This window comes from Hordeum vulgare, chromosome 3H, assembly GCF_904849725.1.
Source record: "Hordeum vulgare subsp. vulgare chromosome 3H, MorexV3_pseudomolecules_assembly, whole genome shotgun sequence".
In the NCBI taxonomy this organism is placed as follows: Eukaryota; Viridiplantae; Streptophyta; class Magnoliopsida; order Poales; family Poaceae; genus Hordeum; species Hordeum vulgare.
Genome location: NC_058520.1, coordinates 445,350,008 through 445,367,475, shown reverse-complemented (window position 1 = coordinate 445,367,475; position 17,468 = coordinate 445,350,008). Strand labels below are relative to the sequence as shown.

The window sequence follows — 17,468 nt, the reverse complement described above, 5'->3', positions numbered from 1 at the left end:
TAGCTCGTGATCTACAAAGCAACAGGGCCCTCACACGGGCGGGCAAGGTCGACAACGAGGATGCGGGCATCGAGGACGACCTCCTCCGGGTGCAACTGCTCTCCTCCTACCCTCCATACGCAACTTGACCGGTGGCATGGGTGGGCTAGCACTCTTGTGCGGCGAGGACGATGTTGACAAGTGGGGTGTGGCGGCGCGGACGCCCGAAAGAGGCAAGAGTGAGGACGAGGAAGAGGTCGTGTGTGAGCAGGAGAAAGGGATCGCGTGCTAGCGCGAGGGGAGGATGTTTCTAAGGAGATATTTCCTTCTACACTAAGAACGCCAACCCGGTCAACAACATACACCTTTTTCCTCGTCGACTTTTTTTTAATTCCCTCTTATGCCCCCAATGACGTGGCCGAACAAAAACGAGCAAGAGAGCTTCTCCTGCCCAACCCTCTCACTCGTTCGTTTCGATGTGGCATACGCGAAAGAGCGTGCAATGTGTACTTCTTAATAGGTTTAATCTATCATGGTTGCATGTAAAATTTATACATGTATACCTCTCTTCATTTTATTATTCTAATATTTGACCACTTTAGTTAAAAGAATAATAATAAAAGTGGTATGCATTAGAAGTACTAGATCCCGATTTGTAAGATATTCTCAATAACACAAAATAGAGAAAAGTTTTGATAAGTTTGCCTCTCTAAGGGTAAAAAAGAGTTATGTCACTTGACTGCTGGATTACCTTTTTATATTATCTTGTTTATCGGGCTATTAATATCATTCTCCATCGACGTAAGACTTGTGTTATATAGTTTTATGATATAAATACTATATTTTACTTGTTGGTGACATTTGAAAACTCACTTCCCTATTTGTACCTAACAATGACATGCCTAAAAAAACATGTAAACTATTGCCTAGTGATGATACACTATCAATAGAGTGATTGTTGATTGTTACTATTACAACCACATACTATACACCTTGTAACCTATGGTCATTTTAGGGGTCTAAAACATGTCAATATATGAATCCGTAGTCCAGACGAAAACGAATTTGAAGAAAGATCGCTAATTGGATTAACTTCTCTGCTTGTGAAATTCGTAGTTTTTTTTTCCTTTGAATGGTTTGGATTGCTTACCATACGAAGTAGTTTTGTTTTTAGAAGCCTTCAAAGAAAAGGGTTTGTTTTTAGTAAGTGAAATAAGTCTTGTGTGTGGGGGGGTTGAATTGGGCCCAATTAAAACCTAACCTAAGAAGCCCAGCGTTCCTCCGAGTTCAGGCCCCTGTCCCATCCAAATTACTACTGGTGCCCAATTGGTGGTGCCGGCGACAGCGGCGGCGATGCAGCTGCTCTCCGGCGCCTCGGCCTCCCGCTTCCCCTCGCCCCTCCCCTTGTTCGCGCGGGTAAGGCCTAGATGTGTGTCGCGCTATTCCTCCGCCTCCGCTTGCCGGGCAGCCTCCTCGTCAGCTGCGCCCGTCGGTGACGGCGGCGCGCGGAAGCCGTGGCTGTTCGTTGGGCTAGGGAACCCCGGGAAGATGTACCAGAGGACTCGCCACAACGTAAGCTTCCGTACATGCTCTATTCACTGTAAAATCCATCATTCTGCTCGGTGGGATTGTGGAATTATCCTAGTTACTCGTGGGTTGAAATGTTGAGAAATGGTACATATTGGAGTTGGACGCCAAAATAGTTGCACGCTTTGATTAGTGAATGGTGAGGACTTAGGCGGGCGGAGCCAGGATCTGGACATGAAGGGGGCGAAAAGCCAATGTTCACAACAGTCACTGAACATCACTACATCTTAAGTCCCGCGGTTGTGTCGTTGACAAATCTTCAAAATATATATCTGGAACTAGAACAGAATGTTACATTTCTGCTAACTTAAATTGAGCTCTCCAATCACTTGTGTTAAACAAATTGACTATTTTAATTTACCAATATAGACAATCATGTAATGTCGAAGAAAACCGTCTTCATTCTGTTCAAAAACATGTTTTACTTGCTTAAAATAATACAACAGTCAAATCGCAAGTGAAGAAGCGAATTTTAGGTTTAGATGGTTGCAACCTTCCAGCGAGATATGTGCAAGTTTAGACTCAAATTGAGCCCATTCTTGTCTAGAAAGGACTACAAGATACAAAAATCCACCATTGTGCATATATTAGACACATCAAATTACTCATATCATGGACCCAAAAACGCACAAGTTGTCAAAAGCTCTATTTTGTACGCAATGCTAATTAACCAGACTAAGATCACAATTCATGAAGAAGAAAAATACCGATGCATAGCTGTACCTGCTGCCAGTATCTCCTATCCTGGTCATCTGGCTAGCGACCTCTAGCTGTATTCTGAATTTTTGATCATCTAATCTACTTGCCTCTAATAATATCGGGACAGCAGACTGTAGACCAGTGGATGACATCGTCGTCCTGGAGATCTGCCGCCATCGCAATGGTAAACGCCCTAGCAGGGCACGCATGACGGTGGATGGTATGAGCGGCATCCGGCGGCAGCGGCAAACGCCCTAAGCAGTTCGGCAGAACACACACATATATAGATCAATGAGTCGAATGGATCTAGTACTACATTCTAGGTTAGGCAAACCAATCAATAGTCAGCCACAACTATGCGCTTACATGGATGGGCTATTGGGCTTTGGCCTTCTATATTCGATGTAGTGGGTTCAGTGAATAAACTTTTATGTGGGCTAATGACGCAATTAGCAACGGCAATTAGCGTTGTACAGTATACATCCAGCAGAAAATGGTTGAGGGGGGCGAGCGATTGGCAGGGTTCTAGCCCCTGCTCGGCCACCCTTGTCTCGGCATGAGCATGTGGTATATGATTGTAGGAACATGGTAGCAGCAGTTTTGTGAGTGTAAACCTGCTTTTTGTATTAGCTGGCCGATTGAAGATATTGTCTTTGTGATGGGCTGTTAACCTGTTGTTGATTAACACATTTTTTTAATCATGGTGGTTATCAGAAATTTCATCTTATACTATTTCAGTATGACAGTATCCGTATCTGGATGGTCATCTAGAGCAATCACTACTTTTTGGGTAAAGAATTTGGAAGAACAGCTAAATGTCCTAGCAAGATACTTGTTTATCCAAGGTCATTATGCTATAAAAGTATATATTACGAAGGGTACTGCACTTTATAGGCAGCAAAATTTGTTATTCTACACTGTTTGTCATTTGGTTTAAGTTTGCTCTTGTTTCATACTTTGTTGTATAGATTTGAATTGCACATAACTTCTATGTACTCCCTCTGTTTCTTTTTAGTCTGCATATAAGATTTGGTCAAAGTCAAGTGATACAAAGTTTGACCAAATATATATCAAAAAATGTCAACATCTATAATACTAAACCTATATGCTATGAAAATTAATATTATGGTGCATCTACTAATATTGATTCAATAATATAAATGTTGATATTTTATTCTATAAATTTAGTCAAAGTTTATGAAGTTTGACTTTGACCAAATCTTATATGCGGACTAAAAAGAAACGGAGGGAGTACAACATCTCTATTGAAGTTAAGGTCTTATCCATTTTTTCACAGGTTGGATTTGAGATGATTGATGCTATAGCAGAAGCAGAGGGTGTATCACTCAGCGGTATGCAGTTCAAGGCAATGGTTGGCAAAGGTAATATTACCACCAAAGTTTTCAGGATAATCTATACCTGATTATTTAACATGACTAGATAAATGTTACTCCTTTTAAATTCTGTAGGCGCAGTTAGACATTTGTAAAATTCTTTGTAATCATTCAGGTCGTATTGGAGATGTTCCTATCATGCTTGCCAAGCCGCAAACGTTTATGAATGCAAGCGGTGAGTCTGTAAGTATAATGCTTGGAAAACAAACTTGAAACTACTTCCGTTGTTCCTTTGTTTGACACCATGAATTGTACAGGTTGGGCAGCTGGTTTCATATTTCAAGATACCACTTAATCAAGTTGTTGTGGTAAATGTTAATCTTGATTTGGTTACTTGTATAATAGATTGATATAATTTGGTTCCAACATCTTTCGTCTCTTCTCTGCAGATGTACGATGATCTGGATTTACCCTTCGCGAAATTGCGTCTACTGCCAAAAGGTGGACATGGCGGGCATAATGGGTACTCCAGTCTTTTCTACTTCTTTAATGAAACACATTTCCTGTATACATACATTACCTATTGTCCCGTCCTTTGTTTTACGAACTATAGGTGAAAGCCTTATGAATTTGGAGGCATATAATCGCTAAGCACTCTTAAGTTTAACTAAGCAAAAAACATAGAATAATCATACACTTTTTGCATCTGTTCTTTGAACTCAGTGAAATGTAATTGCATTGTGATCTTAAAAAATGATTATGAGTTGTAAGGTTCCGGGCTGTGATGATGTTATGTAAGAGTACATGGTCCACCCAATGCTAATTTAGTGAAATGATTCCTGTGATCTCTTAATTAAGAGGTTTTGAATTAGGAAGATAATGTATCATTTTGCTTGGTCTTTAAGCCAATTGGAGATATAAGACCTATGATTTGTTCCTTAGATTGGATTGTTAGGCCTCTGTATAAAGAAGACCCTTTGTAGAATAAAGCAAACAATAATTACGAGTAAGAAAAAACTATTCTGTCTAGCGACCCCCAGGGGCAAGAGCCTCTGCCTAAGCCTAGTACCCAACAGACAAAATGCAGCAGGCGAACGTAACTAGCATGCTGACATATGTACATTTTTTTTTAAAGATCCAGCATCGCCGGCATTCATTGATAATAGCAGGAAGCAACGGAAACAACAAGGTGGTGAAGGTCCTAGGACCAAAAGATCCGAAGATCAAAGAAAAAGAAAAATAGCAGCCCTAAAAAGCTGCAGCCCAACACTCCGAAACAACCCACACTAGGCAGCGCAGCTCCGACTTTGACGGTGAACAATGGTGGAAAACAAGGCGAGGTTGTCGTCACTACGGGTCACCAAACGAACCGCCTGTCACGCTTCATCGTATACCACCGGTCCCCACCGCGGCTTCGACTTCACAGCAACAGACATTCGAGGCACACCCAGGACACGCCGAAGAAGAAGAGCCGGCTACCAGGACCAAGGCCATGCCTCCGATATTGCTCATAGCCGTCATAGTTGCCACAGAAGCCACCGTGCACGTCCAGTCATAGGAAGCACCAAAGGGATCAAAGTCTTCAAGACGGTGCCCTAAAGAGGGAAACGACGTTGAAGACAACGCCACCGCCCGACCCTGTAGCAGGTAGGTACTGGGCCTTCACCCGAAGGACTTGATCCGAAAGAACTGGCTATGAGATTTCCAGCGACGCCTCCAAGAAGGATAGCGGCGCCCGCAGGCGCCGTCGCCGTCGGCCGATGAGCACCGGCCAGGCTTTCACCCGAGCAGCCACTCCCGCGCAGCAGGCCGAGGTTGACCCGTACCTTCATTGGATCGCGCACACCCCAGACAGCGAGCACGCCACCGCTGTGCAGGGCCACCAACAAGCCTTTCGGCGACGGGCTTGCAAAGACCAGATCGGGTCCTGCACCCCGCATCCAGCTGCGGCCGGAGCCTCCCTTCTCCAACAAGCGGCAACCGGGCACTACCAGCAGCCGGTAGTGCCCCTCCCGGGCCGCCAGCAACAGTAGACCTGGCAGATACAGGCCTCCCTGCACCAGACTGCCCCGGCGCGCCTGCAGAACCTCCTTGCAGCGCGGCCTCGCCCGCTGCAGCCCTTGTGTGCCGCCCCGCTCCCTCCAACGCCGGGTCCCGCGCCTCTGTGCCGCACTGCATCACCTTAGATCCACACTGCGCCGCATCACCCCGTCTTGCGCATGCCCGTCGTGCCTCAGAGCGTGCCACGAACCACCCCCGCCTCGTTCGCACTGCAGGAGGCCACCGTGAGCCCGCCGTCGCATTGTCCTCCTTGCGGGTCACCAGATCTGCGCCGGAGCCGCGCCCGCTCGCTGCCGCACGCCTGATCCATGTCGGAGCCGCGCCCACTTGCTGTCGCACGCCAGATCCGTGCCTAGGCCACCACCGCCCGCACCCTCCGCGCACAGGCCATCTCCGCGTGTGCCCGCCACGCCTAGTCGGCGCGAACCTGCTGTGGCTCGCCAGCCAGCTCCCGCCGGGACCCGACGCATCGCCACGTCAGATCCGCCCGCGCACCTCCGAGAGGGACGCCCCGCTTCCACCCTCCCTGAAGCCTGATTGGGCTTTGCCGGCGGGCTCCTCGGGCGACGGCGAGGTGAGGGGGACGGTGGCGGCGCCGGAGTGGCTCCCCCCATGTTGCCAGAGAGAGGCGACGTGGGGGTCTCACGCACGATAACTGTCGACAAAAGAAAAATCTCTACATCCCGCTCGAACCAAATTCATTTGTACATTTGTTTCTCCCTCGTTTACTCATATATAGATCTTATTACTCACAGCAAAAAATGTAAAAGTAATATTTTTTATCCTTGTGAACCTTTCCTTTGTTATTGTTCTGGGAAGAGCTTGGAAGAACCTAACAAAATAGTTGCAGTGAACTGGGATTCTTTCTTGTATTTTTTGTTTTGACAAGAGCTATTTTCTCTTTGCATCCGTCCACCATCTAAAGGATGAGAAGCATTATCAACCATCTCAAACAAAATCGTGATTTTCCACGTCTAAGAATTGGTATGTCACTTTGTCGGTCACTTTTCTCCTTTTCTAGCATTGTTACCATTGTCTGAAATATTCTTGCTGATATTTTTGCAGGCATTGGACGACCACCTGGGAAGATGGATCCTGCCAACTTTGTTCTCAGGCCATTCACCAAAAAAGAACAAGAAGAGGTTTGGAATGCTTGATAGGAATTTGAAATATTTGATACTTACCGCTTGTCTGTCATGCTTAGGCATCATTCACCTATCCAGTGTATATTCTTTTCAAAAAATGATCTTTATATTGTTTCAAGTGCGACAAACCGAGAAATAATGCAAGTAATCTATTTTTGCAGCTTGATTTCACATTCCATAGGGGCTTGGATGCAATAAGAATAATGACACTTGAAGGATTCAACAAGAGCGCTACTTTCGTGAACACCGCCCAATCATCCGAAATGCTGAATAGATGACAAACCAATTGATTCATTTTTTGTGCCAAAGGGATTTGAGTTCAAGTGATGAATTAAAGTTAAGGAACTAGATAGGGGTTTTCAGTTATTTGCATTGTGGCCATCTTTCCTGTTAGAAGACCCCCACACTGAAAACCAAAGCTTTATTTGTGCATATACGACAATGGTGGGTGATAATAATTTTATTTATACCAGCAATGTGAAACATTGTGAACTAATGGATGCCATAGCATTTGAGTTTATGTATACTGCTCCTGCAATGTTCACTAGTACTGTATGCAAATTAAGAAGCATATTTTCTGCAAATCGACAGACATATACTTTTTTTTAAACAAGTTCTGTGAGGGAGTACATAGTTTTCCTTGTATATACTCACGTCAATTGAGCGATCTCGGTTGTTGCCCTCCCCAATGTACGTACAATATCTTCTAACTTTACAAATTAAGAAGCATATTAGTCTGCAAATTGACAGACGTATACTTTTGTAAATAACAAACCATGTACTCCCTCCGTCTCAAAATAAGTGACTTAAAAATAATTCAGTTTTGTATTAACTTTAGTATAAAATTAAATGAGTCTCAAAATAATTCAGTTTTGTATTAACTTTAGTATAAAATTAAATGAGTCTCTTATTTTGAGAGGGAGGGTGTACATACTCATGCGGATTGAGCGACCTCGGTTGTTGACCTCCACTCACTGAATTGGGCGAAAAAGAAAAGAACATGAAATGAAATGACATGAAAGAAAAGAAAAGAAAATGGGACCAACACTCGGTGTCCATTTCGTTCTCCTGCCAGCGGTATGTCTGACTGAAAACATCACGAGAAGCCGGATGGAGGCGCCCAACGTCGTTCGCACTGTAGGTGCGCTGCGGCACATCCCCCGGATGCGACCACCTGTGGTGGCCGTGAGCCCGGGGCCCTTGACGTTTCCCTCCAGCCATCCAAAATCGATCCTCAACGGCGCCCTCGGTTCCATTCTCCACGTTCTAAATGTTTGGGATAATCTCTCGTCTTCGTTCGATTTTCCACGTTTCGTTTTGCCTTATCGGCTCTGCCAGAAGTCACAGCTCAGGTACCTTTTGCCCAGCTGAAGCATCGGCCGCGGCCGCGAGACCGGATATTCGATGAGCCTTTGGTCCTTCGGGAGCGGCGATCTTGGTTGGGCACCAGATTCAGAGTGAAGGGGTGAAAGTACGTAGACATTATCAGGGAAATACACTTTTGTTCTTGATTTTATATGCATCCCATATGAAGATTTTTTAAATAATTAGTTAAAAGTCAAAATAATTTCAAAATATTTTTAGATTAAACTTGAATTTTTTTGCACTAGTATATAAATTTTCATGAAAAAAAGCCAACATTGACTTCTGGGCAAAAAAATAAAATTTATTTGCTATTATAGATCACTATTCATACTATTTTAATCAGATTTTTTTCTTTTAAAAATAAGTCAAAATGCATTTTTCTTTTTGTGAAATTTTTCTCGCAAGTACAATGAAAGTTCAAGTTTATTTAAAAAATATGTTTAGAGTTTTCAATTTTTTTATTGAATTAATTTTCTTTTTATATATAGGGTGTATATACACCCAGATTTCAAAAGTTTCCCTACGACAGTATCATCTAAATTTAGGGCGATAAACTATGGTTTCAAACCACACAAGAGGGTAATAATAATAATTGTTTTAAAAGGAAAAAAGAAATACTATGAATTCTTGCCTTCCTGTTTAGTTGGCACTATAATTTATTTCCTTATTTGTGAAAGTGAAAGTTAGTACTAGCCCTAAATATCTTTGGGCATCTCCGACGGTGTCTCGTAAATCAGACACGCTATTCGTTTGTGGTCCGTCACAGACTATTCAACCTTGTCCATCAATTGTTTGGACACATTTCAAACAAAAAATGTATAAATCAGACGACATTCATAAGAACCTGACAAAATTGAAGCGGACACAATAGTTTTTAATTAATATTTGGATTTTTTGACATAAAACAAAAGTAAAAAACTATTGTGTCCCATGTCCGCTCTGTGTCTACGCTTTTGCCACATGTGGGCTTCTGTCTCCCATGTCCTACGCTCCTCGCCGGATGTTGGTACGTTTGTGTCTCACCTCCTACCATTACAGTCCGTCCCTAGTTGTTGAAGGTCGTCACCTAGCCGTCGACGATGTCGGTGAAGGTGAGGTCAACGATCGAGCAGGACGGACCCGTCTCCTAGTCGTTGCGCTCCCGCACAAACGACGTGGACGATGCAAATGACGCCTTATTGTCGATGTTGGCATTGTTTTCGTTCGCCACTGACCGTCCTATCGCAACATTGGCTTCTACCTGGACGTAACGCTGCCACCGCATGTGTCGGGCGACCCGGGTGTTGTGCACGGACTTGAAGAGCACCCGATGCTAGTCGACGAAGCATGGGTCCTCCGCGATTGTGACACCATGTTCTTCCACCACCCTTCACAGGTCCTAGTCATTGTGTCGGCAGACATTGAAGGAGGAGGAAAGCACATGTGCCAGAGGAGAGATCTACCGGAGATGTGGCTCTTAGGTAATGCGGGTTGTATCATGGGCGGACGTGGTTTAAAAAAGCAGACCATGATGGGCATGGCAAGCGGCATAGATTTTTTGAAACGCGGTCCCTTAGGACCCGATTCATTAAAAAGATCGAAGAGAATTGCCCGGTTAATTAATGGAAACCCGGGCTAAAACCGTTAGAACATGTCCACAAAGAAGACACACGGCCGACCTGGCACTCACAAGACTCACACACACCACCGAGGAAATGACATTGTCAAGGTTGCCTGCAATGTCATCGTCATCACCTTTCCCGAGCAAGCGACTCCGACTTCGTTGCTGACAACCCATCAAGACCCCTCCGAACGAACGGTACACAGGAACCCTGCCGGCCGAGGCCAAGCAATCAACTGCACGCGTCAAGGACGAGGCAGCTGCGACTTTGACGAGCCTTGTAGGAGAAAAGGAGCACGCCTTGCACCGACATAGTCCGAACTGCCCATCTTGTCGTCGTTGTTGCAGTATTGCTAAGTGACATAGGTTTGAATTCGAGCACCGAAGTGTGTTTCCTAGACGTCTCACATGTTCAATGTCGGGCAGGCAAATGAAAGGACGCCTGACTTCAATGCAGTAGGAAGTTGTTGTGCCGTCCCATTCGACCACGTTGTTCTATGCTAGCATTGAACATGTGTAGAGAGCGGTCGGACGCAGCGCATGCAACTCTTTGGGCCATGCGCCTATCAACTACATTGATCGGTCGCGTCCGCTCTGCCCCGACATGAATGTGGAGCCCAAAGTGAAGGCATGGTTGAAGTGGTTGCACAAGAGAGGCTTTTGGGTAGATAGTGTTATCACACACGTGCGTGGCAGAGGTCCGGATGCCTGCAACCTCCCTTGGTTTGGTGCCAGTTTGCGGGAATTCGGACGCGCGGGCGCATCTTAAGATGTATGTCGCACCACATTAGATGACAAAAATGATTCAGCTGTGTGTGCATTTCGAGGGACGCCGATGGAGATGCCCTTAGGGCATCTCAATGCAAACCATCAAATCGCCCACAAATGTCCGGATCAGGTTGTTCAGACGCACTTTGACATCCAACACGGTATCCCATTTGTCTGTGTACGTGTTCGGCTATACAAAACTCCACAAACCAGCTTGAGCTTTGAGGGCGTACGGTCTGCCGACGGTATGCATCTGACGCCTCGATCTCACCATAAACCCCTCTCCTCGTGAAGTAGTTGTTGTGGATCCACTCCAGAGCGGGCGTGACTCCGCACGACGTTGATGCCGGTTAGAGCAATGTGACCGGTTGAGTGGGCGGCGTTGCTTCAATGTTGATGCGGTAATCGAGAAGCCTACTATGGTGCCACACTAAAGCCGACTTCTGCCTGTTCGCCTCACCGAGCCTATTTTATCAAGACTCTGACATCATCCACACCGCACCACTCCTCTTTGCTTTGGCGCCGCCCACACCGCACCACTCCTATCCGCTCTCACCTCGTCCACACCGCACCACTCCTCTCCGCTCTCACGTCATCCACACCACACTGTTCAAACCATGGTGAAGTTGTGATTCTCGCTCCTATCGTCATCGCTCTCCAGGGCCATCGACCTCCACGGTGGTTGGCTCCTCTAAGAAAGAGGAGACCGTCATCTCTTCCAGCAACGAGGAGGAGCAAGAGCCGTAGCAGCAAGAGTCGGTGATCATAGATGAGGAGTACCACGAGCAGATAGAGCTCATAATGGAGTGGTCGGTCTAGTAACATGGTCCGACATCGCCATTACTTCTTCAAGCATACATCAAGGAGGAGTCAACGTTGTTGTTTCGCCACAATGTTAAGATGGAACCGCCTCTCCAGCACATCCACGTGGAGCCGACGTCCCCCTGCACAACTGTGCATCCAAATCAGACACATCGAGAAGAAGGAACTGACGTCCCGTGCGCAACAGTACGTCCAAATCGGACACCGTGACAAGGAGGAGCATGCACCTGATACGTCCCAAACGTATCTACAATTTCTGCTTGTTCCATGATATTTTGGTGACATTGTTATATGTTTTGCTACACTTTTATATATTTTTACACATATTTGGACTAACCTACTAACTCAGTGCACCCTGTGCCAGTTTCTGTCTGCTGATGTCTTTTTTGCAGGGGCTTTTACCCAAATTTCCAAAGCCCCACAAATCCCGAGAAAAATATATAAAATCAGCGTAACAAAAGCTTACAGATCACCGAAGATGGGCCAGAGGGGAGCCACGGGTTGCCCAGACGACCTCCCAGCGCGGCCTGGCCCCTGGCCGCGCCCACAGGCCGCCTGGGTGGGCCCCACCTCTTCTTTGGCCTATATTTACCCCCCTCCCCCCCGTGGAGGAAACCCTGATTCCGGAACCCTTTTCTCCAGAAGCAATTCCAATCTCCGCCGCCATCGCCAACAAGTTTCGGGGGACCAGAATTCCAGTGTCGGCACCCTGCCGGGACGGGGAAGTGCCCCCGGATTCGTCTCCATCGATGTTGCTTCCTCCCTCCATGAAGTGGGAGTAGTTTCTCCTCGGGGCTGAGGTCTTCTACAGTAGCTATGTGGTTAATTCTCTCTCTCATGATGTGATCTTGATTGTGATCATGGGCAATGTTAATCTAGGATGATCCCATGATGTTTCCCCTTCTTCTATGTATTGGATTGACGTACTCACTTGATCTTATCTAGTATAATTCCCGAGACCATGGTGAAAGCGGTCTATTGTACATGGATTAGAAGAATATTTTCATGAGTGATTTCCTCTTTTCTAAATTGATTGAAGATTGAGAGTCTCATGGTGCTTGTCCTTGACTATCCTAAAGATACGTTGTGGTGGTTGTGGTACTCTCTTTGGATGGCCGCGGTGACATTCAGAAATCCATAGAGAGAACTACGAACTCTGAGGTGTGCTTTTGTAGCCCTACATAATTCTCGTCCTCTCTTGATCACAAAGGAATGACCTCCGAGTACGTCTCCATTGCATGTTTTAGTAGAAATATCATGTGATTAGACTATGTTAATGTTGTTGGGAGTTTCCACTAGTGAAAGTATGAAGCCTAGGCCCTGTTTCTCACCATTTTTACACCGTTTATGCTCACTTTTGTCACTTGCTACCTTGCTTCCATTTTTATTTCAGATTTATATTACCTTGCTTTGCCACACCTATCACCCATATTTTACCATCACTTCGCCGAACTAGTGCACCTATACAACTGACAATTGTATTAGGTGTGTTGGGGACACAAGAGACTTTTTGTATCTTAATTGCAAGGTTGCTTGAGAGAGACCATCTTCAACTTCTGCTTCGCTGAGTTCGATAAACTTACCTCATCCACTTTAGGGTAATTGTTGTTGTCCTACAAACCTCTGCGTTTGGAGGCCCAACATAGTCTACAAGAATAGAAGCGTGCGTAGACATCAAGCTATTTCTGGCACCGTTGTCGGGGAGGTGAGTGCTTGAAGGTATATCTTTAGATCTTGTAGTTAAATCTTTTTGTTTCTTGTTTTTATTTTCACTAGTTAGGCTTATGGACAACTCTGCTCTTGGTTTGTTGCTTGTGGGGAACCGCTCCACCGCTATTTTTGTGGATAAGCCTCCCCCACCTACGGAAATTGTGCCCTTTAAAATACCAACTCGTATTATTGATTGTGTATTGGCTAATCGATATGCAGGAGATAGACATCCATGCGGACACTTGCTATTTATTTCACAACTATGCTCCTTTTTTAAGCTTGCATGTATATCGATGGATTTTGTTATGAGAAAGCTATTCTCTCTATCGTTAAAAGATAAGGCTTTGGATTGGTATATGCTTCTTGATAACTCTCATTTGCTAAATTGGCAAGATCTTATACCTCTCTTTTATGCAAAGTTTTATCCTCTTCATGTTTATGATAGTCCTACTCCCACTATTACCAATGAGAAAGATTATGCTTATGTGGGGAGTAAGAGTACCTTTTTGCATGTGGATCATGGTAACAATGCTTTATGTGATACTTATATTGTTGAGTTTATTCATGATCCCACTGAAAATTATTATGAGAAGGGAACATATGCTTATAGATATTTCAATAATATCAAGTTCCTCTCTTTGTGTTGAAGGTTTTGAAGCTGCACTTGTTTTGCCTTTCTATGCTTATTGCTTTGTGCTTCAATGAATTATTCTATTGCAATATTCCTATGCATAGGAAGAATGTTAGACTTAAATGTATTTGGTATTTGCTTCTTGATGCTCTCTTTTGTTCTACAGTTCTTATTCCTACGAGAGCATCATTAAAATCTTAAGCCTATCTTTATGGCTATAAAGAAAGAGCTCTAGGGAGACAACCCTTGTTATCTTTAACTTGAGTTTTTACTTTCAGTTTTTAGTGGTCTTGATGTGTGTTACTACTGTAGCAACATCATTGTATATTTATTTTTAAGCTTTGTGCCAAGTTTTAGCCTCCGATTGCAAGAAAGTTCAAAAGTTGTGACATGTTGTCCAGAAACAGATTCTGTCTGCTTGACGGAAAAATTCGTCAAAAATCACCAGGTCATATTTTTGATCTGATTTTTTGGCAGTATGATATATATAATTTTCTTTCTGGCATCTATTTTGATTTTTTTGATTTGAGTTGCACAAGTGCCTCCAAAAAATTATTTACTACGTGATGTTCTGTTTTTCACAGATTCTGCCATGTTTTGCGTTTTTATCATTTTGCAAAGCTTAAAGCTTGCTTTTCCTTTGCAAAAACCTTTGGAAATCATGAGAAACAGTAGCTTTTCATGAAAATATTTATTTCCAGTAGGAACAAATTATTTTATTATTGGTACTAACCACTCTAATCATCTTATGATGAGTTTCGTATGAAGGGAGTTTTCAAGTATGCGATGGAAGGTGATGAAAGAAGATCGAGGAGTGTCAAGCGCTCAAGCTTGGGGATGCACCCATGCACCTCCAAGAAATATTCAAGGATACTCAAGCGTCTAAGCTTGGGGATGCCCCCGTGCATCCCCTTCTCTATCAACGATCATCAGTTCGTCCATCTCCATGCTATATTTTTATCACTTCATATGTTATGTGCTATATTTGGAGCTTCCCGCTCTTTACTTTTTAATTTGTTTTAGTTTTTCTTGTTGTTCATAACAAGTCGGAACCTAGCCTTCCTTTTTTGGTAGAGAAACACGCTCCATTCCACTCTAGAACACAACATAGGTTTTCATGCTTATCTTTTTTGTGTATTCTCTATCTTTACATAGTCGGTGTGATGCTTACCTCTTAGTTTTCATGCTATATATTTTTAAGAGATTTTATTTAGGTTGCTTTTGGAACTCTCTTAAGTTATCATGCTTATCTTGTTTAGAGAGTTGCCTTGTTGCACTTAGTTGTGTGTCTTGCATGAGTAGGTAATTGAGGTTGCTATTTAAGTATAGTAGTAACGTGCAATAGTTTTGAGGTATTGATTTGAGTAATGGTTGGACTATTGGTGCCAAGAGCTTGAGCCTATTAGTTATAGGTGTCGTATTTTGGGAAATCCGTGTGTTTTTCAAAAACTAAAAATTAGTTGAGAACTCTAGCTACTAGATTGATCGCTAACCTCTGGAGGGATTGGAATATATAGAGTACCCTCACGCTACCATGGGTCGAGGATGCACAAGGATAACCAAACCCCCAAACACTCCTCCTTGGGGTACTTGTCTCTTTGTCAATTTCCTAACTAGATAGAGAGTTACCGATAATAAGTGTATGAGTTCTTCAGACTAATGCGAGTATTCAATTGTTGACACTTCCACCATCCATATTTTGCTAGCCTCTTCGGTACCGTGCATTGCCCTTTCTCATCTGAAGAGTTGGTGCAAACTTCGCCGGTGCATCCAAACCCTTGGCATGATATGCTCTGTCATCATAAGCTTCATTATATCTTTCCTCAAAACAGCCACCATACCTACCTATTAAGGCATTTCCATAGCCTTTCCGAGATACATTGTCATGCAACATCCACCATCTCATGACTTGATCTTCATGTCATACATGCTTTTGCTTGATCGAGGAGCCGCATGCTAGTTGGTCCTTGCCCTTATTATTGCTACATGATGCGCTAGTATCATTGCATATCCTGCTACACTCGCAGAGGCATACATTTGCATACATCATGATAGTTTTCGTTTGTCTTTATATGAGTACTTCTTATAAAGTGTGATGATCTTCTTAATATTCTTGTAAAACATAGAGTGTTGCCCTTAAGTGAGGAAAAGATCCCAAAGAGGACAAATTAAAAGATCACAAAGAGGACAAATGAAAAGATCCCAAAGAGGACAAATGAGAGATAAATAGAAAGAGCCAAAGGGGCCACAAAATAAAAATTAAAAGAGAAAACGAAAAAAGGAAAAAAAGAGAGAAGGGGGAAACATTACTATTCCTTTTGAAAGATCCACACTCGTACTCCATTGTTATATTTGTACTCCATAGAGATTATCATTCATGCATAACTAGGTGGGGGCCCTCACACTATAGAACTTGGCTTGTATATTCCAATGATGAGCCTCCTCAAATGATCTCTAGGTCTTCATGAGCAAGCAAGTTGGATGCACCCCCCACTAGTTCCATTAGAGATCTTACCTTAGCTCATATGTGCATCCGTTGCATGGCAATCCCTACTCCTCACATCATTTCTATCATTTGGCTTTTCTCTCGCCTATGGTTGTCCTCATTGATGTGAGCCTTTCACACCTTTTTGTCTTCCTTCCCCATCATTATTCTATTTGCCATACTAAGTGCCAACCTATCTTGCTTGCGCTCATCCATTGCATGAGTGCTCAAAGTCGAAAGGGAGAGGATCATTTTGACTTGTGCGTGACTAGTGGTCTGGGGATGAGTCAAAATAAGATGTCTAAGGAGACCAAGTGTGAGGTTTAGTACATTGAGTTCTCAATTAAAAATATATTTTATTCTCTAAACCCATCTCCCATTTCTTGCACGCAAACACCATTTCGAGACATTCGAGTCACGGACAGTGAGAGCTCTTGCACCTTTATGTTGTTACTTTGCTAATTTCAATACTAGATATAGACTCTTGCTTGTTATTGTCTTGACTTGAATTTCATATCTTACTTGCTTTACTTTGAAGTTCTTATATGTGTGTTAGCATGTCACCACATAAATTATTGTGTCATCATTTACCTACTCGAGGACGAGCAAGAATTAAGCTTGGGGATGTTGATACGTCCCAAACGTATCTATAATTTATGCTTGTTCCATGATCTTTTGGGTGACATTGCTATATGGTTTGCTACACTTTTATATCTTTTTACACATATTTGGACTAACCTACTAACTGAGTGCAACCAGTGCCAGTTTCTGTCTGTTGGTGTATTTTTTGCACGGGCTTTTACCCAAATTTCCAGAGCCCCAAAAATCCCGAGAAAAATATATAAAAATGAGTGTAACAAAAGATTCCAGATCACCGAAGATGGGCCAGAGGGGAGCCAGGGGCTGCCCAGGCAACCTCCCAACACGGCCTGGCCCCTGGCCTCGCCCACAGGCCGCCTGGGTGGGCCCCACCTCTTCTCACGCCCTCCTTTGGCCTATATTTACCCCCCATGGAGGAAACCCTGATTCCGGAACCCTTTTCTCCTGAAGCAATTTCGATCTCCGTCGCCATCGCCAAAAAGTTTTGGGGGACCAGAATTCCTGTGTTGGCACCCTACCGGGACGGGGAAGTGCCCCCGGATTCATCTCCATCGACGTTGCTTCCTCCCTCCATGAAGCGGGAGTAGTTCCTCCTCGGGGCTGAGGTCTTCTACAGTAGCTATGTGGTTAATTCTCTCTCTTATGATGTGATCTTGATTGTGATCATGGGCTATGTTAATCT

At 43.9% G+C, this 17,468-nt stretch overlaps 1 protein-coding gene across 1 annotated transcript; it reads left to right on the top strand.

Annotated features, from left to right (window-relative positions):
• Positions 1 to 1,258: 1,258 nt before the first annotated feature.
• LOC123444172 (peptidyl-tRNA hydrolase, mitochondrial) lies at positions 1,259 to 7,325 on the top strand. Its single transcript, XM_045120807.1, has 8 exons — positions 1,259 to 1,551; positions 3,563 to 3,647; positions 3,775 to 3,842; positions 3,917 to 3,967; positions 4,049 to 4,122; positions 6,586 to 6,644; positions 6,726 to 6,802; positions 6,967 to 7,325. Exons 1-8 carry the CDS (start codon positions 1,333 to 1,335, stop codon positions 7,081 to 7,083), a joined length of 750 nt encoding a protein of 249 aa, XP_044976742.1. The 5' UTR covers positions 1,259 to 1,332; the 3' UTR covers positions 7,084 to 7,325.
• Positions 7,326 to 17,468: the final 10,143 nt, after the last annotated feature.

Excerpts from the sequence above, each read along its gene's own strand:
- LOC123444172 (XM_045120807.1), top strand. The coding sequence starts at position 1,333 with ATGCAGCTGCTCTCCGGCGCCTCGGCCTCCCGCTTCCCCTCGCCCCTC. Across the intron at positions 1,552-3,562 it reads ACCAGAGGACTCGCCACAAC|GTTGGATTTGAGATGATTGA; the intron begins GTAAGCTTCCGT and ends ATTTTTTCACAG. Across the intron at positions 4,123-6,585 it reads GGACATGGCGGGCATAATGG|GATGAGAAGCATTATCAACC; the intron begins GTACTCCAGTCT and ends CACCATCTAAAG.